We start from the raw sequence: 27662 nt of genomic DNA on the forward strand, positions 1-27662 counted from the left end.
TGCTGAGCCCCAAACAGCCCCCCACCCTCCATATAAACTACTTCCCCAACCATGAGAGAGACCCCAAAAAACAACAACCCCCTGGTGTGAGGAGTTCTGCAGAGGATCACTAGTGTGGCGAGTTCTGCAGAGGGACACATCTCACTAGTATTGACAGAGGATCACCACGTCATTAGTGTGTGGAGGTCCAGAGGAGCCCCACCTTACTAGTGTCTACAGAGGAGCACCACCTCTCTAGTGTGTGGAGGTCAACAGAGGCGCCGTTCTCATCAGACCAACGCAGAGGTAAGATAAACACGTCCATAATCTGTGATTTTGGAAGGAGCAACATGAGTGAAACATGCAAGTCCAATGACTTCAGAATAAAGGCTGTGAGAAATGAAGGAGATGTTATCTGTCAGGGTGAACTGCGAAGCAATTTCAGCGATCTGGGAAACAGGAGAGGTGGTTTCAACCGTCGTAATGCCAGCTGAAATATTAGAGATGATTTTGATGATGATCTGTAAAAAAATGGAAATAGACCGACAGCCTAAAACACATTCAGAGTTAGAAAAATAACTGGTTAAAGGTGCTGTAGGTAAGATTTAAAAGGAAAAATGTAAGATTGATTTTTATAATTTGTGTAAAATGGCGTAGCCATCGGTCAATTTTTAGTGAAATGGGAGAATATTTGTTTCTAGTTGACTGCGCCTGCCTCTGTCTGAGAACTTTTTGATGTCTCAGACAGAGGCAAATTTCTGACCAATCAAAGGGCATTTATTTAGTGATTTGTTTTGGGAATCCATCAGCAACCATCCTATCAAACACAGGCTCTGGCGACACCTGGCACTAACATGGGTCTTGAATATCTGATCCCAAGTGGATAGTGCCAAGTAAGACAGTTCACACCTGCCATTAAAATGCTTCTTGATTCACCACTTGTGATTGGATATCACTTCCCCGCTCTGTATGGAATAAACATACATCGTAGAGTAGGCGGTCCTTCAATGTGGCACAGGACACGCGTGGCCATATGCTCCCCAGACTACTTCTAAATTTGGTTTGAGTGATCGGATCTCATTGCGACCGGGCTGCATTCACACCTGTACTGGGCATGATCGACTTTCAATTGGATCATCCAAGATGCATGCTTATGCTGCGGACTGGGCCACAGGTGCCTGAAATGCAGCACTACTCATTTGCAGAAAAACATAGGGAGGAAGGGATCCGAGAGGAATGGGATGTGTTTTTGCTAGTCCAGTTTACGAATCTCATTATTTTCTGCTGTTTTTGACTCTCTCTTAACAACTTTCGAATCTTACCTACAGCACCTTTAAAATAAACATTCTCATTTCACAATACACCATTTATATTGAAACGTTTTTAGAGTGTGCATGTGTTAGCTGTACTCTAATCATTATATCCATAGAAATGGGAACTTTGTCTGCGTCATACTTTGAGAAGGGGAAGGCTTACCTGCTGTTGAACGAGGAAGAGGATAATGAAGATGAAAGAAACAAGCGACAAGGTAACAAAATGTCTGAAATGTCTCCAGCAGCGGACTTATTGACAACCTTAATGTGCTTCCTAAGATGTAAGGAGCCTTCAGCAGTTGTAGACATAATGTCAGAAACACAGTTTCATAGTTCTATAATGTAACAACAGATTTACAAGCTGTGAGACAACTCAAATTCTTCCAGAATACTGCTGGATTTACCTAAGGATAAGAAAGCAGAACACATATCTACAGTGCCTACATCACTGCAGGAATACGCCTGATAGTTGAGATAGTTATAGATAAAGCACTCAACAGTTCAACTCTGACCTGCTTGGATATTCTGGGCCGACTAGAGCTCTAAGGTCATCATAGACATGCTAACTGTTGAACCCAGGTTTCAATAAATCACGGCGGGGAAACTTTATCTACCACCAAATATCTCGAACTACCTTCTAGTTTCTATCTTCCACATATGTTGAAACGTTATTCTAGTTATGGTTAGCTTGTTTCTATACACCACAGATGTAAAACAAACTTCTAGTTTCTATCCACCGTAGATCTAGAACTAACTTTGACTAACTCTACAACATGTTATTAAAGATGCGCTGAGGGAGAGAAGACAATCAGATGAGCAGGAAAGAGACAATGGAGGTGAAGAGGACGTAGAGGAGAGAAAGGAGAGGAGCAGTGATTCATCAGAGGACGAGACAGATGACGAGGACGATCGTCAGGAGATTGAGAGGAGGAAGGAATCCGGCAGGGTCTGTGATTCTGATGACCCTACAGGTGAGGAACCTGCTTTAAACAACTGATTCAAGAGGCGAAGTGTCTCCACCACACTTACAATGTGAGAGCTTGAAACTAGTAGCGGATTTGACTTAAAGGGATTTTCTGCTCTTGGTAAAGTGACGTTCTTCTCTTGATTTAGTGGTTATTTTCGTCTCATAGGGGAACAGGAAGTGAGACAGGAAAGGAAGCCAGCATGGGCTCCCAACTTCTTGTGCAGGAATGGTAGAGACGTGTACCATTACGCCGGCAACGACATCGTCATCTACGAATCCATCGGCTCCTACGGATCAGTGATGTGGCCCGCGGTAAGTCACCCTGGTCACATGACCCAACAAATGCTATGTTTGGTCACATGACCAAACATAGCCCTGGTCAAGACAAGACCAGACATAACAGGTACTTCAGGTTTCCAGAAGGCCCATACCACCACCTCACCCTCTGGTTGGTGTGTCCTGTAGGCGCTGGCCCTCTGTTCATACCTGGATTCCAACCGGCTGGAGACGGAGCTCCTGGGGAAGAGAGTTCTGGAGCTGGGGGCTGGAACCGGCCTGGTGGCAATTGTTGCCTCTCTGCTGGGTGGGTTCACAGATCAGACCAACCACCTATCCAGACCTACCACCATTACCTACCCAGACCCTCCATCATCAACTACCACTTACCACCATCATCTACCCAGACCCATCACCTACCAGACCCACAACCACCATCATTACCTACCTCGACCCACATCCTATGCAGAACCATCCCCACCACCTACCAGATCCACACCCACCTATCCACCACTGCCGACTAACCAGACCAGATATTCCTACATGGTAAAAACATTTTGATAGTAGCAAAAACAGTTGTAGAAAATGAATGTTTGATACGATACGACAAATCGACGATAGTAAAGATAGTTTATAGATATATCACTGGCCAACTAAAAAGCCTATATATCAGGGCATTATTGATTAAATATATCATTGGTGATGCAGAAAGCGTAAGAAATTAAGTTAGTGGGATAGTTTGTTTTCTATTGATGCATCTATTCCATGGGCCTGAGGCCTCGTACCTTTGCGCCCCTTTATATTTCCCCCCCTAACCCGCTACCCATTAGCTCCAAAACCCAACCAAAGAGCAATTGATTGGGAATTCAAATACTGAGACATAAAAAAAAGTGTTTCGGGCTATTTTACGACCCATGGCAACTTTGGGATACTTTTTAGTACCTTCATGGTGTATGCACGATATCACTGAACTTATGTCTACTGTACTCATGTCTAATGTTATGTTTATATTGTCCTCGTGTCCATTGTCGAAGTAGTGACCTAACTAATCATGTCTCTATAGTGACCTTCTTGCTCTAGTGGAGGTACTGACCTAATTTCTTTAATGACCTCATGTCTCTAGGAGAGGTACTGATCTCATGTCACTGTGTTCAGGAGCTGCAGTAACAGCTACAGATCTGCCGGATCTCTTGGGGAATTTAACAGCTAACGTGATGCGTAACACCAGGGGGCGCTGTCGCTTCACGCCGGAGTTCACCGCTCTCTCCTGGGGTAACGAGCTGGAGCGCCTCTTCCCGCGGTCGCTCCAAAACTACGACTACGTGCTGGCAGCTGACGTCGTCTACCACCATGACTTCCTGGCGGAGCTTCTGCTCACCATGCAGCACTTCTGTCAGCCGGGAACCACCCTGCTCTGGGCCAACAAGGTCCGCTTCACCACTGATCCCACCTTCACACAGAACTTCAAGGAGAGCTTCCACGCAGAGCTAGTAGTAGAGGAGGGAGACATGAAAATATACAAGGCCACGAGTAGGGAGGAAGGAGGCATGAAGATCTAAAGGGCAGGAAGGAAACATGAAGTTCTAAAAGGGAGGAAGGAGACATGAAGATATAAAGGAGTAGATATAGCGAGAACAGAGGCATTCAATACTGCTCTCTGCTGTACAGTCAAGCCACTTAATAAGGCTACATTTAGTTTATTACTAAAGATAATTTAGGTAAAACACTGCGCATGCGCAACACTTCTGTGAATGGGCTGTGATCCATCATCCTGAATTCACAGGAATATTTGCTGTTATCTATTTTGTGAAGTGCCTTGGTTACTGTTGCTTTCAACTTTTGTGTCTTTTTACATTGTGTGTGTCATAAAATTATAAACTTTTTATAGGATTACTGACTGAAGAAGCTGATTAGAAGGGTATCAGATTGGAACATAAATATATATGACGTTCAAAAAAGTACAATCTCACACCTTTTCTGTGTAAGATCAGATGAAGAAAAAAATAAAGTTTTTAAGTTAGAAAAGGTTTCACATTTGTACATTGTTTCCTGGACATCTTTTCCTCCAGTAAAAAGGTGGAAGCTTATTTAAAATCTTCAAAATCATTTTATTGTCATCTTCCCTCCGTTGATATACATCCATACAGGCGAGGTGAAATAATCGGGGAATAACATGCCGTCTTTAAAACAATACAACAAAAAAAACTCAGGGACAGGACATAACACATTGGCGTTTCCTCGTGTGTGAATCTATCGAGTCGGCACCCAGCGTGCGCTGGAAGTGGAGGACGGACTGGTCCAGATAGTTAAGGCCTTCAAACACTCAACCCCCGAAACACCAACCGTTGGCAACACACAAAACCGACGTGACGGGAACAGGATTGATAAATACACGGGGGATGGAGGTGTGGGGCTTCTAAGGGTTTATCCTGTTATCAACTGCAATTAATATCCTGTCAATCAAGGAGAGGCTCAGCCTATAGGAACGTGTCTGAGGCAACAAGACCCGCCCCAAGAGGACGAGAGTTGTGATGGACAGCTGTCGATGAGAAGGTATTCAAACCTTTGTTGAAGCGATCGCTTTAGCAGGTTTAAAAGAACATAGACAACACTTTAACGACAGCTGCTGAGCTCTCTGGGAGGATCAAACGCTAATGCAAACAGGACGCTGCGCTGTTAAATGATAAAAACTAAAATGGGTAGAAGGGTGCAAGCAGCAAATCACCGTCAGATGAATTCTTCCCAGGGTTAAAAAATGTTGTTAAACTCAAAACAAACCTAAATGTTTGCCCCAAACCGTTTGTTTTTTTCCTTCCATATTCAGAAGACATGCATATATGCAAACTAAGTCATGGAGAGTAATAGATACGTTTTGATATTCTTATATTGCCTCTAGATATGTGTATGTACAGTAGATATAGAGGGGCAGTTCACAGGGGAGGATCATAGAGGGTTCTTCAGACAGTGAGGTGGTGGTGGTGGTGGTGGTGGTGGAGATCGGTCGGTTGTGGTAAAAGGTCTGAATACATCTTCCATTCAGAGATGATTTGTCTCGCCTGTGGCCGGACAAACCCCCCACCATACTAACAGACCAATTGAGTAACCCTCAACCGAACTGTCTAATTAGCCTAGCTTAAGGCGTGTGTTAAGCTAGCGTTAACCTAGCATTAGGCTAGCGTTATCGTGAGAGTAAGGCTAGCATTAAGGTGGAATTAGGGTCAGGGTTTGGGCTAGCATCCGGGTAGCATTAGGCTTGAGAAAGAATAGGTTCAGGCTTGCATTAGGCTAGCATCAGGCTAGCTTTAGGTTAGCATTTGGCTGGCATCAGACTAGCGTTAGCTTGATGTGACTGTCAAGATGCTTCCAGGTCAGCAGCTGGCTGAAGGATCATTTCCCTGTGTTTGGTTTCATCCCCTTTCTTCCTCGTCTACATTAAGAGAAAACACCACATTCTCATCCTTTATATTGACTGTGTGTGTGTGTGTGTGTGTGTGTGTGTGTGTGTGTGTGTGTGTGTGTGTGTGTGTGTGTGTGTGTGTGTGTGTGTGTGTGTGTGTGTGTGTGTGTGTGTGTGTGTGTGTGTGTGTGATTAGAAGGGTGTTTGCGTGCGTGCATGTGTGCACGTGTGTGTTAGAAGGGTGTGTGAGTGTATGTGTTTAAGTGTTAAAAGGGTATGTTAGAATGATGCGTGCGTTAGAAGGGTCTGTGTGTGTGTGTGTTAGAAGGACGTGTTCATGTGTTAGAACAGGGTGTGTGTGTGTGTGTGTGTGAGAAGGGTGTGTGTGTTAGAAGGGTGTCTTTGTGTGTTCGATGGGTGTGTGTGTGCGTGTTAGAAGGGGGTGTATTCTGCAGGGTACAAGACAGGCAGCCAGTTCTGGGTGAAGGTGGCACAGTAGGTCCATCCCAGATGGTGCATCAGCTGAAAATAGGAAACAGGGAGAGTACATCACCGTCAATCAAGTGTTTCAACAGGTTGGTATTTAAATAATGTCTGCGAGAATCCCATTTCTATAACCTGGACACTGAATATGAGATACTGGTTCAGATAGGGTCTAGTAAGCGGTCCGCTGGTCTAGTTACTGATCTCCTGGTCTGGATAGCTATCTGCACACTGGTCTAGTTAGCAGTCTCTCCACTGGTCTAGTTAGGGGTCTGTCCACTAGTCTAGTTAGCGTTCTCCTGTTCCATTTAGCGGTCTCCTGGTCTAGTTAGCGGTCTATCTCATGATCTAGTTAGCGGTCTATCTCATGATCTAGTTAGCGATCTATCTCATGATCTAGTTAGCGGTCTGCTTTGAGGTCTAGTTAGCAGTCAACTGCACAGCAAGCGGTCAGTCTCCTAGTCTTGTTAGCAGTCTCTCTAGTGGCCTAGTTAAGGGTCTGTCCACTAGTCTAGTTAGCGGTCTCCTGGTCTAGTTAGCGGTCTCCTGGCCTAGTTGGCTGGTCTCCTGCTCCGTCACCATCTCTAGTTAGCGGTCCGTCCCCTGGTCTAGTAAGCGGTTTATCTCATCGTCTAGTTGGCACCCCCTGGTCTATTTAGAGGTGTGTCTGACCTGGATGCAGTTCTTCATGTTGTCCTTGCTGGGTTTGTCCTCCGCCATCTTGGACGCATACTTCAAGGCGCGACCGTACATTCGGTTTACCAGCGCGTGTTTATAGGAGAAGGTTAACACCTGGGGGTAGATAGAACATATATTATAACATAAATATTATAACATAAAGAAACAAAAGTCCTAGCAGGGATAGCTGTGAGCAGGGGAACTGTTAACTACAGCGTTGTTACCTTGGTAACCAACCAAGCACTGTTACCTTGGTAACAAACTACAGCACTGTTACCTTGGTAACCTACTCCAGTGTTACCACGGTAACCAACTACAGCCTTGTTACCACGGTCACCAACTACAGCATTGCTACCAGGGTGACTAAACTACAGTTTTGTTAACCTGGTAGCTAAACGGCAGCATTGTTACCATGGTGACTAATCTACAGCGCAGCTACCTTGGTGTCGGTGAGCTCCGCCCACTTCTGGACCTCCCAGAAGGTTTCCATGAGGTTCTTCTCCAGGCTGTTCTGGCCGTCCTCAGAGCTGCTGCTGCCCGCCTGTTCCTCAGGCCCTTGGGGGCCCTCGGCCTGCCGCTCCCCCTCGGCCTCCCCCAGAGCAACGGCCCCCTCCCCATCCTGGGGGGGCAGCAGGAGCTGGTCGGCCAGAGCACATCCCTTCCTACACAGGGCGTCCAACAGGGACGTCTTCTGCTTCTCCATGTCACTGGAACACACACAGAAAATAAATCGTTTTATATAAAGACGCAATGTGTAAGATTGTCCATCTTCCAGTAAGTAAGTGGAAGATGGAAGACTGCTCATTCTAACTGGCTACAACTGTGTGACGTGGTTTATGTTTATGGTTAGTTGAAGTTGTGACTTTATATGGTTCTAGTTTCTATGGTTGAAGTTAATGGTTGTAGCTGATGGTACTAGGTGATGGTCCAGTGTCCATCCTGCCGGTACCTCTTTATAGTGGCGGCCTCGGGCCGTGGGTCGGTCTTCAGGGTGAGGTGAACCGCCAGAGCCGTCTGGTCGATGAGGGACAGGACCTGGTCTGCTGCCGTCACCACATCAGGGAGATGCTTCACCCGCTCCTGCACACACACACACACACACACACACACACACACACACACACACACACACACACACACACACACACACACACACACACACACACACACACACACACACACACACACACACACACACACAATATAGCAACTCAAGGGCCAGGTCGGACAGAAATACAGGAGATACAGAAAGAGAGATACAGACAGAGAGAGAATGGGAGATACAGACAGAGAGGATGAGAGATACAGACAGACATAGAGAGAGATACAAAAACACATAGAGAGAGAAACCAAGACAAAGACAAAGACAGACTGACAGACAGACAGGCAGGCTGGCAGACAGGCAGGCAGACAGGCAGAGGAGTGTACCTTCTCCGCGTCCAGCTGATGGAGCCTCTGGACGTGCAGAGGGAGGTAGGAGGAGTACAGCTCCCTCAGCTCCTCGTACACGCAGCTGCCTTCCAGCCTAGCCCAGGGAGAGAACCACTCAGCACAGCCACAAACAGAGACTAACAATTACAGTACAAAACTACTAATAGTAGAAGAGAGCAAATTATATCAAATCATCATCTTTAAAGGACATTTAATGGTTCAAATAATAGTACAGATACCGTTCATAAAAGTTATAATAATAAAATTAAAAGTTCTGATAGCACTTATAATAGTACCAGTATAAGTACAAATAATAGTACAAATAAAAGTACTATAAATAGTTATAATAACAGTAATATTGGAAGGACTACCCTTAATAGTACAGTATCGTAGTGATTGTGCTATTATAATATTGTAATACAATAGTAACAATAACAGTAATAAGGGAATGAGTAATAATAATTTCTTTCAGACTTTGTCATCCACTGTATCTTCAGGTCTCTCATGGCCTCGATGAACTCCTCCTTCACACTCTTTTCCTTCTCTTCTTCCTTCTCCTTTCCTGCCTCCTTCTCCTTCCCTCCTTCCTTCTCCTTGCCTCCGTTCTTCACCTTGTTCGGGGGAGGGATCAGGTGGTACACCACGGGAACCACATCCTGTCAACAAACAAGACACACTTCCTGCTTTACATCGTAGGAGTCCCAATTTGTACGCGACGGGGAGGACAATTATTTTGCTAGTCATCCACATCATCATCCTCCCTCCGCCTGACAACACTTGACCCCTGACCCTAAGCTCCTCGCTGCAGTATCAGAAGCTAGGGCACCGTCCATGATCGCCCAACCCCTCGGCCCCACCAAACGCGTGGCAACGCCCCGCATCTCTCTAGCGGCTGCTTGTGGGAGTTCACCACTAAGTCGATGGAAGTGCTCAAAACCAGGAAATTCAATTCCACCACGAGTCCGTTTGGTCTGCTGGTACTCACTGAATGTCGATTGTCCAATCACCGGACGAATGTGCGCTGCAAGACACGCTAATTTGCATCAAGTTACCTGAAGTTCAACTTGTCCCCCCCCCCCCCCCCCGCTTTAGATGCGCCACGATGACCCGTCGGCACGTGAGCCTTCCCAGAAGCCCTTGCCCTACGCGTGCCCGCGTCCAATACAAAGTGGATGGGAGGGGAGTGCCTCACTCCGGGCCAGGCGCTTGGTGGGGCAGCCGTGAGGGCGCAACTACAGAGTGACGACCAGTGCTTTGATGGTACACACTCAACATGACGTGTTTAAAACAAGGGCATCCAATTACTTTACTGTCCTTAGTTACTCTACCTTAATCAGTCTGTTGTACAATGTTGAGCTATAATAAGAAAGAATAGGTATTTATTGCTTAGGCTACTATATTTCAGACTGTTGTTAAATGTTAAAGTATAAAAATACAGCTTTATTATTAATATATAATATGAAAGAATGGATGATAACGAATCAAGCAGTTGAGAACTTTACTCGATTATTGTATTGCTTTATATTATAGCCTATTTGATTGATTAGTTTCTGAGACATTTAATATATTTGGTTTGTTTCAGACTGATGGAACATGCGATTATATCCGCGATGATGAATTCAGTCTGACATTTGATATTAGCTTTGTAATCTCAACAGCTCACTGAAAAGAATATGGACGGAGTTTGTCCTTAATATTGAAAAATCAGCGATCTAATAGTTTGAAATATTTTTTCAATGAATTCTGTTATTTCTTCCATCACAGGAGAAGCCCCCCAAGGCTTCTCCTGTCACGGTACCTCCCGTAGTGTACCATCCAAAAAAGTCACACGGTTGGGAGTTAGTGTCTTCTATATTACTGACCACCAGTTGAGATCAGCCTAGCTGCACCTTAGCATGTCTATGGTTACCCTAACCCTGACCCCTTACCCTAACTGAGGGGCACAGCACCACCCCATGGGATTGGAGAGAGACAGAGAGCGAGAGGTAAACTCACAGCGATAAGAGAAAGCATAGGCGCTAAAGAGAGCGAGAGAGAACAAATAAACCCTGGTAGAGAGAGCATAGGAGCCAGAGAGCGAGAGAACCCCGGTAGAGAGACCGTAGGAGCCAAGGAGAGAGTTAAATGGAGTCTATCTCTTCCAGTACCTTCTTAAACTTGCCTTGTCGTTTTGCAGAAGCCTGCCCCTGGTGGTCAGAACAAGACACAGTCAACACCTCTACCAGCACCTGCTCTCACTGTAGTTTACTTTTCTCTTTTTACAGACACAAAAGGTAGATTAAAAACCAATAGGTAGCGGAACAGAGAGGGAATCTCATTGAGAAGAGTTCTTACCAATCTTTTACTTTTCTAGCACGCAGCTAACTAACGTAGCATGCTGCTCGGTGTGTTATATAGTTCTATCTATGGGTTCTGTGGAGGGCGAATTAGGAGATAGGAAGGCAGAGACTGTAGACAGGAAACACTCACAGCCTTCTTGCCAAACTCGCTCTTGGGAACGACCAGGGAACCGGTGAGGTAACAGCCTGAACACGTTCCCTTAGGAACCCTGAGAGAGTGAGAGGTAGAGAGAGAAAGAGAGAGAGAGAGAGAAAATCAAGTCAGTCAACTTGCTACTTTCTTGCGACTTCAATCCTTGGGACAAGAAACCCTGATTTGGCCAATAGTCAGAGAGACCGGTTCATATTAGCCCCTCCCAGAGTGAGCAGGAATACTTTTTCGCCAGGCAGGGAGGGCGGGGTTGTCATCGGGCAGGGGGACGGTGTAGAAGGGCTGGGTGAGGGTGGGGGACCTACTTGTCGTCGGGCAGGGAGACGGTGTAGAAGGGCTGGGTGCTGCCTGGACACATGGTGAGGGAGGTGGTCTTCTTCTTGGAGGCGAGCGCGGCGCGGTGAGTCTCGTAGACGTCCAGGCTCAGCGTGCTCGGCAGGCGGTGGGAGACCACGAAGGGGAGGTCCTTGATGCGCTCCAGCTCGCCGGACTGCTCGTGGCGCACCTGCAGTCGGACGGTGTAGTCGCCCTTCTCCAGCTTCAGGGAGTACTGCAGAGGGCGGTCAGGAGACGGGCGGGGTAGAGCTCTGTTAGAGGCTAACGTCTGTACATTCAACTAGTCCAGGGGGTACAAGGATGTATAATCCTGTTGAGGGTAAGGGGGTACTAGGATGTATAATCCTGTAGAGGGTAAGGGGGTACCAGGGTTATATACCTGTAGAGGGTAAGGGGGTACCAGGTTATACCTGTAGAGGGTAAGGGGGTACCAGGTTATACCTGTAGAGGGTAAGGGGGTACCAGGTTATACCTGTGGAGGGTAAGGGGGTACCAGGGTTATACATGGAGAGGGTAAGGGGGTACCAGGGTTATACCTGTAGAGGGTAAGGGGGTACCAGGTTATACCTGTGGAGGGTAAGGGGGTACCAGGGTTATATACCTGTAGAGGTTAAGGGGGTACCAGGGTTATACCTGTAGAGGGTAAGGGGGTACCAGGGTTATATACCTGTAGAGGTTAAGGGGGTACCAGGGTTAGACCTGTGGAGGGTAAGTTGGTACCAGGGTTGTATACCTGTTGAGGGTAAGGGGGTACCAGGGTTATACCTGGAGAGGGTAAGGGGGTACCAGGGTTAGACCTGTGGAGGGTAAGGGGGTACCAGGGTTGTATACCTGTTGAGGGTAGGCGTCTCCTGAGCCCAGCAGTCTCTTGTTGCTGTCGAACATCATCCACAGCTGGCTGTCGAACTCGGACTCATAGAGCAGCTCACACAGCAGAGGGCAGCTAGGGGTCACCTCCCCACTCTTAGGCTGACACACACACACACACACACACACACACACACACGTAAACCACTGTACCTCTCTGAAAGGTGTATGTTATTGTCTCACTAGAATATATACCGTATTTTCCGGACTATAAGTCGCGGTTTTTTTGTAGTTTGGCTTGCCCTGCGACTTATATTTCGAAGCGACTTATATGCCAAAATTGTGCGTACATAATCTTCGGCCGCAAGATGGCACCGTCATTCATTAGGCCTACAACTGAATGCTGCAAGCCTACTGCACCACCGAATAAATTATATTCTCGTCGTCGTCTCATCGTCCTCAATGTCCTCCGGTTCAACCAAAGCTACCCCAGCCTTAGCTGCAATGTTGTGCAACATAGCTGTCACACATATCACAGCGCATGACTTGGCCGGCGAAAACTGGAGCCCTCCGCTGGACTTGTGTCTAAAGCGCAACTTCCACCTCCCGATCGTGCGCTCAGGTTTAGGACCGCGGCGCATAGGCGTCCGGTGGAATCCCGGTGTCACTGAATTCGGTATACTCTCAGAACTACGAGTGGGACCGACACACCTATATTGCTATTGCAATTTTATACAGTCTCTCCAGACTAAACGTTCTTGTTTAAATGTTTAAAAATAAATGCGACTTATACACCGATGCGACGTATATATGTTTTTTTCCTCGTCATGGAGCATTTTTTGACTGATGCGACTAATACTCGGGAGCGACGTATAGTCCGGAAAATACGGTAATAGGTCATCTATAAATGAGTTGGGCTCTGTTTCTAGAGGATAAACCCAGATCAATTCTGGTTTTCAGGTATCAGAAGATCAGATTATCTTTTGATACAAGCAAACGTGATATGAAGAAAAGATTAATCATAGGTTTTTTTATTGATCAAAAGAGCCGCGGGGTCTCTAGCGGTATCATAGCCGAGTACATAAGATAGTATAGAACGGACCTGGTGGAAGGTGCATGTTATAATATTAATATACAGATGATAACTAACTATAATAATATATAGTATAGAACTGACCTGTTATTATAGAACTATAATAATATATAGTATAGAACTGACCTGTTATTGTAGAACTATAATAATATATAGTATAGAACTGACCTGGTGGAAGGTGTAGGTGAGCTGCATCTCGTACAGTTGTCTGTTGTCGGGCAGAACGTCTCGCATACCCAGAGCTCTGATCTTATAGTTTACTGGCCTACACACAGATACACAAACATCTCAATGTTTCAAGCGTATGTTTGTGTATCTGTGTGTATAATGTGCGTAGATGTGTGTATAATTACCTCAGTGGTTGTACCCAGGACTTGAGTGTGATGCTGGGAGCTACGTCTTCATATCGGAGAGGAGATGAAACCTCAAAGCTGGTCACGCCCTCTGATGCATTCTGGGAAAAAGAACCAACCATAGCGTCAACATCCAACATGCTCGAAATGGTGATCACTTGGGATGTAAAGGTGGTGTGTGTGTGTGTGTGTGTGTGTGTGTGTGTGTGTGTGTGTGTGTGTGTGTGTGTGTGTGTGTGTGTGTGTATGTGTATGTGTGTGTGTGTGTGTGTGTGTGTGTGCCTACGATGTGCAGGGGGGAGTAGTGTGTGTGTGTGTGTGTGTATGGTCTTACAATGTAAAGGGGGGAGTAGTGTGTGCGTTTGTGTATGGTCTTACAATGTAGAGGGGGGAGTAGTGTGTGCGTTTGTGTATGGTCTTGCAATGTAAAGGGGGGCGTAGTGTGTGTACTTACGATGTGTAGGGGGGAGGGGTGCGTGTGCAGGCCATGGAAGGAGATGGTGTAGTCCACCGTCACATCTCCCAGACTGGCCCACCAGCGAGCGATACACACCTCCACGATACGGCCTGGCTACACACAGACACACACAGAGTTACAAACACAAGGTAGACCCGACTATAGATATCAACATGTTGGGACTTATTTTGGGTGCTGCTGGACGTTGGGTGGTGTAGCATGTTAGGGTGGGGTAGGTATCATTAAGTAGTATCGTGGGAGGTGAAGCAGTATTTTTGGGTGTTGTATTGGAAAGTGTAGCAGTATTTGGGGGTGTAGCAGTATTTGGGGGTGTAGCAATGGGAGGGGTAGCAGTTTTTGGGGGTGCAGCAGTATTTGGGGGTGTAGCAGTGGGAGGGGTAGGTACCAGGACAGGGAAGGCCTCCGTCAGGGAGCCCTTCTCCAGCAGAGAGGCGAACTTGTAGAACTCGTTGGCGCGGTAGGCCTTCTGCTTCACCAGGTGGACCGCGTGGAGCACGAACTTGGAAGACACGTCCCCTGAATGGGAGCTCAGGGTCAACTCTGAAACACACAATACACATACACGTTAAATACACACGTAGACTACCTCCACACATTAGACAAATACTTCCTACATACACTAATTCAATTGACGCATATACACACCCGTAGGGCTGAAATACAACCTCTCAGCCAGTGTTTCCTGTAGGATTGTTTTCACACATTTTATATACTTTTTACTTCATTCCACATTACAATTACTTTTATTAGGAATAAAAAAATAATAATAATGATCCAACGCATTAATACAGGTCAGAACATAGTTATGTTACAAACAATTTCAGGGCAGTGTTTCCTCTAGAAAGAAATTGGTGACGTCATGTCTCATTTTAACGTTTCTTTTTTTTTTTTTACTTCTTTCGATATTCAGGTCAATCAAAACCCTCATTGTTTAACATGAATTTGGCTAAACAAATGACCACTGTAGCATATTTAAACACAATTCAAATTGTGCAGAGATTTATTTCCATTGGTCATTCTGACCGGAGATTTTCGGTCCTCCTAATTTTTTTTTACGGTCAATGACCGGTAATTACCGGACAACGGAAACTCTCTTTCAAGGGTACAGGAAACATCTCCTTTTCCAGGTAAACATGCTTCCTATAACTGCAGAATGTAGCACTACTTTACTAGCTGTTTGGCTCTCGTTTTTGAAAGCCCCCCCAAAATCCACGGGTTCCCAGCCTATGTACATGCCCTAGACAAGGGGGTGTTCAAACTTTGTGTGTGTGTGTGTGTGGACCACTATTTCTCATCATGAATCTGCACGGACCACCTCATAATACACATAACAAAATATGTGTACACCCAATCCTACCTGAATTACCCGCACCTCTTAATAGGCCTATTAGCACTAAAAATAACATTATAGCATCAGTACAACAGGCTTGTTGTACTGATGCTATAATGTACCCCACACACACACACACACACACACACACACACACACACACACACACACACACACACACACACACACACACACACACACACACACACACACACACACACACACACACACACACACACACACACACACACCTGCCCAGGAGGCGCCTGCTGGGACGGTGATGAAGTGCCGTCTGATCTGACCCGGCCTGAAGTGGACGTCTGAGAGAACAACCTCCTGGTTGGCCCCCTCACTCACCCTGGGAGGGGGGGGGAGATACAGACAAGATGTCAGACATGGTGACGGAACGACGCAGATGGACAAAAAGAGAGATTGTTTTTAACTCCTTGTAAATGTTAGCCTGTGGCTATTGCCAGACCAAGCTCAATCTGGGGAGGCTGCTGTCAGTTTCTTCAGCACAAGAGTCAGGGGTTTTTCTAGAAAAAAAAAGTAGCAGGGAGCAGACCCCTGCGCAAAGCCGAAGGAGCAACGCGACCGAGGCGGGGGATGGTGTGGAAGGGGGGTCTCCCCCTTCCACGGCGCGAAGCCTTTGAAAAAATAATGATTAAATGGTACATTCTGAGGCTGTCTTAGAGAGAAATTCTAGCTCTTGTGGTCATCCTGAAAAACTAAAATACTATCAACTTTTGGTAGACTTGTACAACTTTACCCTGTAAATAAACACGACAAATTTCAAAAATATTGGCTAAACTTTTATTAAGTAGGACAAATCACAACAGCAGCCGTCTGTTCCTGAGACTGCCCCAACGGCTCACTGCCTTGTCAAAATCAAATTGATCAATTGCAGGCCCCTCAATACTGATCCTGAGGAGGTGGTTCAGGGTAGCGTTAGTCATGGTAGACCTTAGCCTTGTCTTCACCCTTTTGAGGGTGGAGAAGGCCCTTTCAGAGTCAGCCGTGTGAACCGGAATGACCACCATTCTGGCGTAGAGGGAGGCTATGTTAGGGTACTGGCATGCAAGTGTTGGATTGGCAGACAGCACCTGGCACATGTCTTTTGGTGTCTTCTGACGGTAACTGCCCAGGTGCTGTCTGAAGGAGATCCACTCATCCCGCAGTTCTTCCCGGTCAATGGGAGAACTGGAATGGTCTTGTATACTTGCTTAGCATCTTAGCGCCTAGACCAAAAACCCATTCAAATACATAGTAGCTAGCTAGCTGCTAATAACTTTAACGTTAGCATGTCGACTCGGTCTGGGAAACTCCAATTCGGATCGGAATATTTTTGGAGTAATTATAAGTTATTTGAGGATCAGACACATTGTCAGGTGGTGGTGTTGGGATATTTTCGCGGAGAAAAGATCGTTTTGAGAAATAGTGTATGTTGTACAGCAGCATGTAAGTACAGATCCAAGTCTGACAGGTTCAGTCGGCATTTCGGTAGGATGGCGCACGCCGGGAGTATCGGGGCGCAGCGCCCCTGTTCCCTTGTTTAGAAAAAACCCTGAGAGTGATCCACGGGCCTAGTTCAAATGACTCAGTACGCAATTGGCTGCTTGCCGTCGCTTCCCTGTCCCTGTTAAACCAGCCAATAGTGCACCAGGGGGAAGAGCCAGCTTGGTGATTGGCTCCCGCAAAAGTGTATCGGAAGCAGAAAGAAATGTATTGCTCCTCTCCAGACCCTTCTGCAGGGCAAATTCAAATCGCCGGCAGAATGGGCTGGGGTTACCCAGTCTAGGTAAATGTGTCAAATACATGTACAACTATGTTGACAGGAGGGGGAGGAGACAAGAGGAGGCAGCGAAGGGGGGAGACAATGGGAGGAGGTACAATAGGAGAAAGGAGTAGTATGTTAAGGAGGAGACTAGAGAAGGAGGCGAAGGAGTCTGAGGTAAAGAAGGAGGAGTTGTAAGAAGAGACAAGAGGAGGGGGTAAAGGAGACGAGGAGGTGAAGGAGGAGGAGACAATATGAGGTAAAGGTGACGATAAATAAGGGGCGACGAGAGAAGGAGGTAAAGTAGGAGACAAGAAGAGGTGGTGATGAGGAGGAGACAAGAGGAAGTGTTACCTGGTTGGGATGATAACGGTGATAGGAACCCTGAATAGAGGACCACCCCCAGGAGCAGATGTATCATAACCCAGCACCTACACGGGCAGAAAAACACAAACACACACACACACACACCCACAGTTACCAGGATTCAGTGTTTAGTAACCAAGAAAGGATATGTCCGTATTGTTAAGATTATGAATTGCACCTTTTTAAAAGATGTCTCTATTTAGTATAGGTAATGTTTAGTCTTTCTCTCTCCGATATGCAACATGAAGTCGCTCTCCTTCTCTCTCTCATATGTGACGCATATTCTCTCACTCTGCTATTTATAACTTCCAGGCTCTCTCTCACCTCGGTGTAGTGCAGTCCTTCCCTCAGTCCCTGGGGGTCGATGCGGAGGTGGAAGTGACGACATTGGTTCATCAGCTCCAGGTGGGCGGGGCTCTGCACCCATGATGCGGAGCAGGTGAGGGCCAAGTGGAGCTGGAGGGAGATCTTCTCCGAGTTTTCTACACACACACACACACACACACACACACACACACACACACACACACACACACACACACACACACACACACACACACACACACACACACACACACACACACACACAAATATAAACACAAACTATCTCATGAGATCTGTATGTGCATGTATGAGTGTGTCTACCGCGTGTTTGTATGAGTGCGTTTGCGTGTGCGTGTGTTTACGTGTGTGTGTGTGTGTTTACGTGCGTGTGTGTGTTTACGGGTGTGTGTGTTTACGTGTGTGTGTGTTTACGTGTGTGTGTGTGTGTGTGTGTTTACGTGCGTGTGTGTATGTGTACGCACCTGTGTTCTCTGGGAACACGGGTTCAATTCCCACACAGTGGTCTGAGGGTGCCAGGATGTGGGCAGGGTCCCTGAGGTAGATGCCTCGCTGCGTTCCCACGGTTACGGAGAATCCCAGGTGGCTTGTGGGTAGAGAGGCATGCTGCGTGAGGTATTCCAGAGCCCGTTCCACCTGCAAGGAGAACAACGTCAATGAGCTGGGATTTAACAATGCTAACAAGGCTAGCGGTAGCACGCTAGTAGACAGGGCAGACAGACAGGACAGGAGAGAGGAAGACAGGAAGTAGAAGCTGAGCAGGCAGGAAGGCGTACCTGGAGGATTCCGTAACCCTGAGCGAACATCTCGATGTCCTCCACCCTCTGAGCGGTGTTCTCCAGGGCTCTCCTCACCCCCGACACGCTGGTACTGATGCCAGTCTGCTTTACACCTATAGACAGCATATACATCACACACACACACACACACACACACACACACACACACACACACACACACACACACACACACACACACACACACACACACACACACACACACACACACACACACACACACACACACACACACACACACACACGTCTGCTTTACACCTATACACATCATATACATTATACACACACACACAGGTACTGATGCCAGTCTGCTTTACACCTATACACATCATATACATTATACACACACACAACGCTCTCCTAACAACCCCCCACACACACACACTGGTACTGATGCCATTCTGCTTTACACCTATACACTAGGGGTGTAACGGTACACGTATTTGAACCGAACCGTCACGGTACAGGCACTTCGGTGCGGTTACAGAGGTGTACCGCGGTCCGTAAATGTGGCGTACATAGCGTTAATATGGCGAATGTAAAGGCTTGTTTTGCGGTGCGGAACTTAAAACTTGAAGTCGGAGTTCCCCCCAGACCGTTTAACCTTATTAGGCTTGGCTCGCACGTGCGTGAACTCTGCGTAGTAGCAGTAGCAGAGCGCGATCGCGACTGTGTGTGGATTGATTTCTACTAGCGAACTTAGAGCGAACTGCATGGCGAGCGACAACAGAAAACCGGAGCTTGAAGATGCCCCCCTGTTATTTAAATCCCAAGTGTGGGAGAACTTTGGATTCCAGGTTAAATATCACAATGGGGAAAGACGAGTGGACAAGTCGAAAGCTGTGTGCAGACATTGTTCAACAGCGATCGTCTATGCAAATGGAAACACATCGAACATGCACAAAATTTTCGCCCCCGGTACAATTTTAACGTGACAGCACCATCCAGGTGTTACTGTCACCGCTGCGAAATGAAAAAAAAGTTGTTCAAACCGTTCAAACCCAGCTCCCTACACTATTTAATCAACCCCTACACCTGTCTGGGAATTCAGAACGGGCAAATGCCATCACCAGGTCTATTGGTGTTTTCATTGCCTCTGACCTACGAGAGGCAATGAAAACACCAATAGATTATAAAATACATAAGCTGTAATTTAAGTTAAGGCTGCAGTTGCACTTTTATTTAATTTTTATTAAATACAATTTAAATTTATTAAACTTAAAGTTTACATACTCTTTGTTTACATACCAGCTTAAAGAGCCTAGACTGAGCATTAACACTGGATTTTTCATTAATTTTATGTTAGGGTTATTGGAGAATTGCAGCAGTATTTTTTTTATATTTGTTACACATTTTATTTGTATGTTTCATACTGACAGCTAAAACTGTTGTGTTTAAGTCGTTACTAATTAAACTTATGTTCGTTCTGTCAAGCAATCAGTTTTTTCACCATAACTATGAACCGAACCGTCCTGTACCGTACCGTGACTTCAAAACCGAGGTACGTACCGAACCGTGACTGTTGTGTACCGTTACACCCCTACTATACACATCATATACATTATACACACACACACACACACACACACACACACACACACACACACACACACACACACACACACACACACACACACACACACACACACACACACACACACACACACACACACACACACACTCTCCTAACCCACACACACTGGTACAGATGCCAGTCTGCTTAACACCTACGCACGTATTATACACACACACACAACGCTCTCCTAACCCACACACACACCAGTCTGCTTTAAACCTACACACATATTATACAAACGAGTTGGTGACGTAAGGTTGATAAGGGATATTGGTAAGGGTTAAGGGTAAGGTTGGTGTTAGGGGCAAGGGTTAGGGTTAGTGTAAGGGGTAAGGGTTAGTGTAAGGAGTAAGGGTTAGTGTAAGGGGTTAGTGTTAGTGTTAGTGTTCGGGGTTAGTGTTAGTGTTCGGGGTTAGTGTTAGGGGTATGGGTTAGTGCTAGGGGTCAGGGTTAGTGTTAGGGTTAGACAACCCACCTGAGAGAACCAGTGCGATGCCGCCGCAGGCGTTGGGCGAGGACATGGAGGTGCCGTTCATCAGCTGGGTCCCCCGGAGGGTCCAGTTGGGGACGGAGGCGATGGCTCCCCCCGGAGCGCTGATGCTGACCCCCAGGGCGCCGTCGATGCTGGGTCCCCGAGACGACCAGGTGTACTGGTTGGCCGGGAGCTTCTCCCTCAGGGAGTACTCCGCCACCATCATGTCGGGGGTCACGTAGGCCCCAACCCCTGGGGACAGACGGAGCGCGTTACACACCTCAACCCCTTACCCTCGGAGCCTACATAACCCAACCCTCTGGAGACGGCAATGCTTGCATAGTCAGAAATAGGGCTGAACGATTCATCAAATTCAAACCCTCATCGCTATATAATAGAGGGGTTTGATTTGCCATTTGCAAATTGCAAAGGCTGCAATATGTTTTTTTTGGGGGGGGGGGGGGGGGGGGGGGGGTTATATTGTTACTGCCTTGGGATCAGTAAGATTTGTATTTATTTGTATTTTACAATTCAATAGTTAAATTAAGATGTTATAATATCTAGTATAACTTCTAACCTACCCATTACACTAGTGGGAGTAGTGGTTGATAATAACCTACCGACTACACTAGTGGGAGTAGTGGTTGATAATAACCTACCCATTACACTAGTGGGAGTAGTGGTTGATAATAACCTACCCACTACACTAATGGGAGTAGTGGTTGATAATAACCTACCCACTACACTAATGGGAGTAGTGGTTGATAATAACCTACCCATTACACTAGTGGGAGTAGTGGTTGATAATAACCTACCCACTACACTAATGGGAGTAGTGGTTGATAATAACCTACCCATTACACTAGTGGGAGTAGTGGTTGATAATAACCTACCCACTACACTAATGGGAGTAGTGGTTGATAATAACCTACCTATAACACTGCTGGTGGTCCCCCCAGGGCAGCCCACGGTGGACAGGCAGGGTCCGTTGTTCCCGGCGCTCGACACAAACATCACGTTGTGTTTCTGCACCGCCTCGTTGATGACCTCACAGATCCTCCTGGACCAATCGCAGAGGGGACACAAGCCGGTGAGACCACATGACATCATCACTGGCTGACATCACTAGATGACAGATGACATCACTAGACAACATCACTAGATGATATGACATCCCTTGATGACAGAGGAAGTCACTAGCAGATGTCCCTACATGACTAGATATCCCCAGACAACATCACTAGATAACTGATTAAGTCCCTAGATGACATCATTAGACAACAGATTAAGTCACTAGATGATATCCCTAGATTACTTTGATAAATAATAGATGACATCACTAGATAACTCACCCTGAGTTGGGCCAGTGTGTGGCCTCTCCGTAGCTGTAGTTCACCAGGTCACATTTGTGTTTAATCACCTCAATCATCTGAAGTATAGAACATACACAGTTCATATTGGAGCAGATTTATGATTGACTGAACTTTGTCGTTATACACGTCCTAGATCATAGCTGAGGTGTGAGCCTTGGAGTGTTTGAGTCAGTGCTTTCCCCCCCATTGACTCCCATTCCTAAGCTCAGTGAGCACCTGCAACAGTGTTATTTTGAAATTGACACGGCAACATAATTTCTTGCGCCATCGACACAAAACTTTCCACATAACATAAGGGGGGATGGCCTGAACGGGCCCGCTAACTTCAGCAGTCGGTTGCACCAGCAGAGCATAAAGCCCATCATAAGTTTGGGTGTAAAGTTTGCCTTAACCATACGATCGACCTAGCTAGTTTCAAACTAGAGGTGTTCTAAATTTTTGCACCACCAAAACTTAAATTTTAACGTTACTAGTAGTGCGTAAATTGTACCAGTGTCGCATTTAATGACGTTTAGATAATTTCAAGCCAATCATTGACAGCCAACAATGTAAACAGGAAGTACCGGCACTTTAGCACCCAAATGAGAGGGAAAAACAGGTTTGTGGTCCGTTGGGGACTTGATACAGATGTGCGTTCCGTCCACACAGCCTGACACATTTGGGAAACCATCGATCTGATAAAATTGTTGACGGACATGGTTTTGTTCCGCAGGCTGTACAGGGAAGCAAACATATGTGTTCGGATGCCTGCAGAGACACACTGCCACAGCTCGAACCGCTCTGCAGACAGTAGACTTGTGCACATAAACGAGTCACCAACTAGGTTTTGAAAAGACCCAGCGGCAAAATATCTCAGAGCCAAGCACACTTGAAATCGCTAGACTTGGAGCCGAATTTCGGTTTGTGTTGTGCTGTAGGTCGTTGTCAAGAAGGCCGGTTATTCTAAGTAATTTGTCCTGGCAAAACTGAAGTTGTGCATATAAATCTACATCATCATACAGATGAAATGGATCGATACGGTCACGGACAATCCGTTCCCGACACAAACCGCGTTGCAACTCCTCTTCCCATTGCTCAAAACGAATAGCCATCTTTTGTATTCAAATCTTTTAACGTATTTACCGATCTTTATCGTTAGAATGAAACTTACCCCAGCTAGAGGGGAGGTGTAAAATATTAGTTATAACTTAGTGATATGTTGAAACTATCTGCTTGGTGCAACTGCTATTTTCTTAGCAGAGTGTAAAGTCGAACGTTTGGGCAATTTACGTTCACCCTAGCCTAAGTGGGACCTTACGTTCTGCTGGTGCAACCAGCTGCTGGTCCCTGGGCTACACTAAGCCGGTATTGTGTTTGATCAATTAACGCTGGCTTATTTGCTATTTGCTCAATTCATTCAAAATCAGCACCTAATAATAATAAGAATAATAAGAATAAGAATAAGAATAAGAATAAGAATGATAGCATTACTTACAGCCCGTATGAGCCCGGTTCCCGTCTCCATGGTGCTGAGGCGCGTGTCTCCGATCTTCAGGGCCAGGATCTGAGCGCCGGGGGCCACACCGTTACGCTTTGGGTCGTCTGGGAAGCACCCTGCAGCGATGCTGGCCACGTGGGTACCGTGAGCTCCTATAAAATACACACTATATATGAATACACTGCAACAATGACATGGGTACCATGAATACTATATATCATACTATATAATATATATAAGATACCTGCAACAACGCTAGCTAAATTACATAATATACAATTGAATATATACTATATATTATAATACATTATATCGGGGCTTTCTCTCTTTTACACTATATAGCCCCACAGTCCCCTGGGCGTTTGGTCATTAAAAGTTCTACAAGCCTGCCGATACATACAACTTTTGTTGTTGTCGTTTTTCAGATATGGCCGAATTGGTCAGGGTTTAAAAAAAAAAAAACAAGCATAATACTAACAAATATAATAGGGTTCCTACGGATTTTGTAGGACCTCTAAATATGAACATATATAGACACACATGTATTTAACATCAGATTACCTCCGCTGGTGACGATGCACAGTGTGTTTCCCTCGTCGTAGACGTTGACGGAGTAGTTGAGCATCTCTGCGTTGCCGAGTGTAGCATATTCCTGGTTTTCTCTATAGGAGCTCAGCACTGTACCCTGGGACAGGTCCCCGCACTCAGAGGTGTCCACCACCGCCCTGGAAGACAAGGCCAGGGTTACCCCAGCCGCAACCTAACCCAGACACTTACTCACCACTGCAACAGTTACCCCAACCAAACCCTAAACACAGGCAGTGTGTACTATGGTATTATATATTATTATTATATATATATATACTATATATAGACACCCTGCAGTGGTGCTAGCTGCATGGGTACCATGAGAGCCGACAATTAGTATATATTGTTTATATTCTAAAGACATACATGCACATGCATGTAGATATAGATATAATATAGACTTTATTTCAATACATGACGTCATGGGTACCAAGAGCTGCTACACTATAGCTATCTATATTTATATAACTATAGTTACCAACGTCAACCCCAACCTAACCCTAGCCCAGAGTAGTGTGAACCATGGGGGTACTAGTACCTCCAGGTGTCTCCGTCGTTCCAGAGCAGACAGTCGTACACGGGGCCTGGGTCACTGTACTTCTTCTCCAGAGAGGCCAGGAGCTCAGAGCGACTCTGCAGCTCCTCCTTCTGCAGCTTCTCCAGCTTCAACAGAAAACAAGAGCTACTGAGAAACAGACCCCAAACTCGGTATCGGGCACAATCAGATGTGATCAACCGTGGCTGGTACCAATACCACTCAATCACTTTTCATTTGTTACTTATTTATTTTCTGATGTGGTATCTGCAGCGCTGCTTGAACGATCAACGTTTTGGCCATGGCAGGCAGCAAGCATCCATCCAGCCTCATTCTTCTGCTGCTACATTCAAACTCTTGACCCGCATTATCTCATCGACAGTCATACTCCCTCCAGATTCACATTCATTAACACTTCACATGATCTCATTATCAAACCCATAGACACAGTGAAACATCAATGGTGCTTCGGTGATATGCGACATTAAAAAGTAAATGACGAACATATTATGATATCCTATACAGTACATTAATACAGATTATAATATTACAGATGTGTTTAATGGATTCAATTAATAATGGGCGTGTAATAAAGATTATATTAATATAATATATATATTAATATGAATATAGAAGTGTCAATAGAAAAGTGTAAAGCCTGCATGAGATGAAAGCTTGTACCTGGGAAGGGGTGGGGTGAGCGAGGTCAAACTCATCCATCCTGCGACTGACCTCTGCTAGGGCAGCTCTGTGGGGGGGGTCCCACAACTTCTCCTTACGCTCTTTCTACAAACACACACCCACCACATGACTCTTTATACAAAAACACAAAATCACTCTTTATAAAACAACACACATCACTACACACAATTGACCCTTTCAGCAAACATATCACTCTTTCTACATGCACGTTATTCTTTCTGCAAACATCAACATCAAATACAACCTCACTCTTTCTATCAACACAACTTTCTGCAACCACACACACACACACACACAGACACACACACACACACACACACCATTCCTTCTACAAAAACCCTCATACAACAATACTCCACATTCAAACATCAACCTTCCGACAAACATGTCACTCTTTCCAGTGGAATTGTAAAGGTAATCCCGAATTTGAGAGTGAATTACTTGGTCGGTACCTGTATTCTCTCCTTCAGGGCCTTGGGGAATATCTCGTAACCGTTTTTAACTCCGATGCGGTACTTCCCTGATGGATTGACCCAGCACGGGGGGATCTGCAGGGAGACACATAAGAGATGTCAGATGTACATAGGACATTCAAGGACAGAAACGGGAGAGAAGAAGGGGGATACAAGCACTGTGATTGATGTCACTCACAGGCAGGTGCTTTTCTACATGCCTTAAATACTGTATGTTAAAGTACACTAATCATTGGCCTCACCAGGATTCACCTCCATAATCACACACTGGCCTCACTAGGATGTACCTCCACAAGGTTCAAAGGTATGTTGTTCGAGAGTTTCTAGGGTGTGTGGTACATTGTGTTGGTTCTAGACTGTTGGCTGTTGGTTCTTGAGGTTCAAGAGTGTTGGTTCTAGGGTGTGTCGGTTCTAGAGTGTGTTTTTTTGAAGAAGATGAAGGCTGTGTTGGTTCTAGAGGCTCTGCAGTGTTTTGGTTCTGGAGATTCTGGGGCGTGTTTGTTCTAGAGGTACTCGAGTGGGATGACTCTCACCTGCAAGGTTCTTCCAGAAAGGCCGGGGATTGTCCCATCCTTGGGCTCTGCGACGGTGGTCATGTTCACATCCCCGCTGCCCGTCGTGTCGATGATGTCAACGATCTTCGGCTTTCCCTCTGTTGTGACCTGGAGGGAACAGACAGCAAAATGGGCTTATTATATACTCTGTTGTGATCTGGAGAGAACTGACGGAAGCAGGGTCTTATATATGCTGTTGTGCCCTGGAGAGAACCGACAGCAGCATAATTTCATGCTAAAAATATATAATGAAATCTTATGATAACTTATTTAATTTGCAATGTAGCTGCTGCCATGACCTCACACATAGAATCATGTGGTGCAAGGTAACCAATCGGAAATCCTGCTTAAAAATTCATCAATAACAGCTTAGCACCTCACTTACATGGAGAGAGCAAAATGGCATGCATTGAGCCAGACCTGGGATTTTACGTCTTGTTACAAGGCAGGCCTACTAATGTAAAATGGTTAAAAACTTGTCTCCCAAATCAGACTTCAGATTAATAACTAAAGTGTTACAGCAGACTAGATCAAATCTGGGTTCACTTTCTTTCGATTGTTGTTTCTGCCCATCAATTAGACTGCTGGAGGCAGGGAGGGATCTCTAATGCCGCGTTTCCACTGCAGGGTGCGGTACGGTTTGGTTCGCCTCAGTCCGGTAGGGAGGGGGCGGTATAGCCCAGCTCAGCTCGAGGTTGCGTTTCCACCGCCGACAGTACCCTTTATGTTAGGCCGGATGTCGATCGCCGCGGCAGCTACGTTTTACGCGACATGTTCATTGTAAAGAATAATACCTCAAGGCTACTGTTTGTTTGTTTTTATCCCCACGTCGCCCGGAAGTGAAGATTCTGTCGACCAATCAACCGAGGGGGTGTGTACCTCTCAGCACCCCAACGGAGGAGTACTGAAGGTTAGGGCAAAACGAGTACGGCTCACGCCCACTTTTGGCGGTGGAAATGCAATCCGTACCGCACCTCTGCGAACCGAACCGTACTGCACCCTGCAGTCAAAACGCGGCATAAGTGGGTAAAAGACTAACAGTAAGACAAACTCAGCCAACAACATTAATATTTTTCTGGTGTGAAGAAAAACCAGGACACCTTACATCTTTAATAGAAAGATGGTCTGTAAAAGGTTTCACGTCAACACTGTGTAGACCGCTGTAGAACTACACAAGGAAATAAGGTTACCCAGATTACTAATAAACTGGTACAGCAGATGT

At 45.9% G+C, this 27662-nt stretch overlaps 2 protein-coding genes across 3 annotated transcripts in view; one reads left to right on the forward strand and one right to left on the reverse strand.

Moving 5' to 3' along the window:
* On the forward strand, positions 1-4583 carry LOC130403209 (protein-lysine methyltransferase METTL21C-like). The gene is made up of 6 exons (XM_056607445.1): positions 1-285; positions 1409-1507; positions 2078-2263; positions 2426-2571; positions 2725-2842; positions 3691-4583. Exons 2-6 carry the CDS (start codon positions 1411-1413, stop codon positions 4092-4094), a joined length of 951 nt encoding a protein of 316 aa, XP_056463420.1. The 5' UTR covers positions 1-285; positions 1409-1410; the 3' UTR covers positions 4095-4583.
* Positions 4562-27662, reverse strand: part of tpp2 (tripeptidyl peptidase 2) — a 24210-nt gene continuing 1109 nt past the window's right edge. The window contains exons 2-29 of one of the 2 annotated variants that reach the window (XM_056607442.1): positions 26420-26548; positions 25866-25961; positions 25393-25497; positions 24715-24839; positions 24150-24313; positions 23586-23740; positions 22091-22167; positions 21671-21798; positions 20742-20990; positions 18670-18785; positions 18358-18529; positions 17876-18033; positions 17540-17616; positions 15663-15769; positions 14467-14621; positions 14058-14174; positions 13604-13704; positions 13419-13515; positions 12182-12319; positions 11320-11564; positions 10994-11072; positions 10672-10710; positions 8999-9180; positions 8522-8618; positions 8043-8173; positions 7533-7800; positions 7088-7207; positions 4562-6454 (exon numbers count right to left, since the gene is read on the reverse strand). In XM_056607442.1, coding sequence (XP_056463417.1) covers positions 6365-6454; positions 7088-7207; positions 7533-7800; positions 8043-8173; positions 8522-8618; positions 8999-9180; positions 10672-10710; positions 10994-11072; positions 11320-11564; positions 12182-12319; positions 13419-13515; positions 13604-13704; positions 14058-14174; positions 14467-14621; positions 15663-15769; positions 17540-17616; positions 17876-18033; positions 18358-18529; positions 18670-18785; positions 20742-20990; positions 21671-21798; positions 22091-22167; positions 23586-23740; positions 24150-24313; positions 24715-24839; positions 25393-25497; positions 25866-25961; positions 26420-26548 — 3717 coding nt within the window. In that variant the 3' untranslated portion in view covers positions 4562-6364. The remainder of the gene's footprint in view (positions 6455-7087; positions 7208-7532; positions 7801-8042; positions 8174-8521; positions 8619-8998; positions 9181-10671; positions 10711-10993; positions 11073-11319; positions 11565-12181; positions 12320-13418; positions 13516-13603; positions 13705-14057; positions 14175-14466; positions 14622-15662; positions 15770-17539; positions 17617-17875; positions 18034-18357; positions 18530-18669; positions 18786-20741; positions 20991-21670; positions 21799-22090; positions 22168-23585; positions 23741-24149; positions 24314-24714; positions 24840-25392; positions 25498-25865; positions 25962-26419; positions 26549-27662) is intronic. The other variant, XM_056607443.1, reaches the window with a different exon arrangement.

This window comes from Gadus chalcogrammus, chromosome 14 (genome assembly GCF_026213295.1).
Source record: "Gadus chalcogrammus isolate NIFS_2021 chromosome 14, NIFS_Gcha_1.0, whole genome shotgun sequence".
Taxonomy (NCBI): Eukaryota; Metazoa; Chordata; class Actinopteri; order Gadiformes; family Gadidae; genus Gadus; species Gadus chalcogrammus.

Bases quoted from the DNA above. Each gene is read 5' to 3' on its own strand.
- LOC130403209 (XM_056607445.1), top strand. From the start codon at position 1,411: ATGGGAACTTTGTCTGCGTCATACTTTGAGAAGGGGAAGGCTTACCTG. The intron at 2,572-2,724 runs GTAAGTCACCCT...TGTGTCCTGTAG, and splicing joins GATCAGTGATGTGGCCCGCG to GCGCTGGCCCTCTGTTCATA. The intron at 2,843-3,690 runs GTGGGTTCACAG...CACTGTGTTCAG, and splicing joins AATTGTTGCCTCTCTGCTGG to GAGCTGCAGTAACAGCTACA.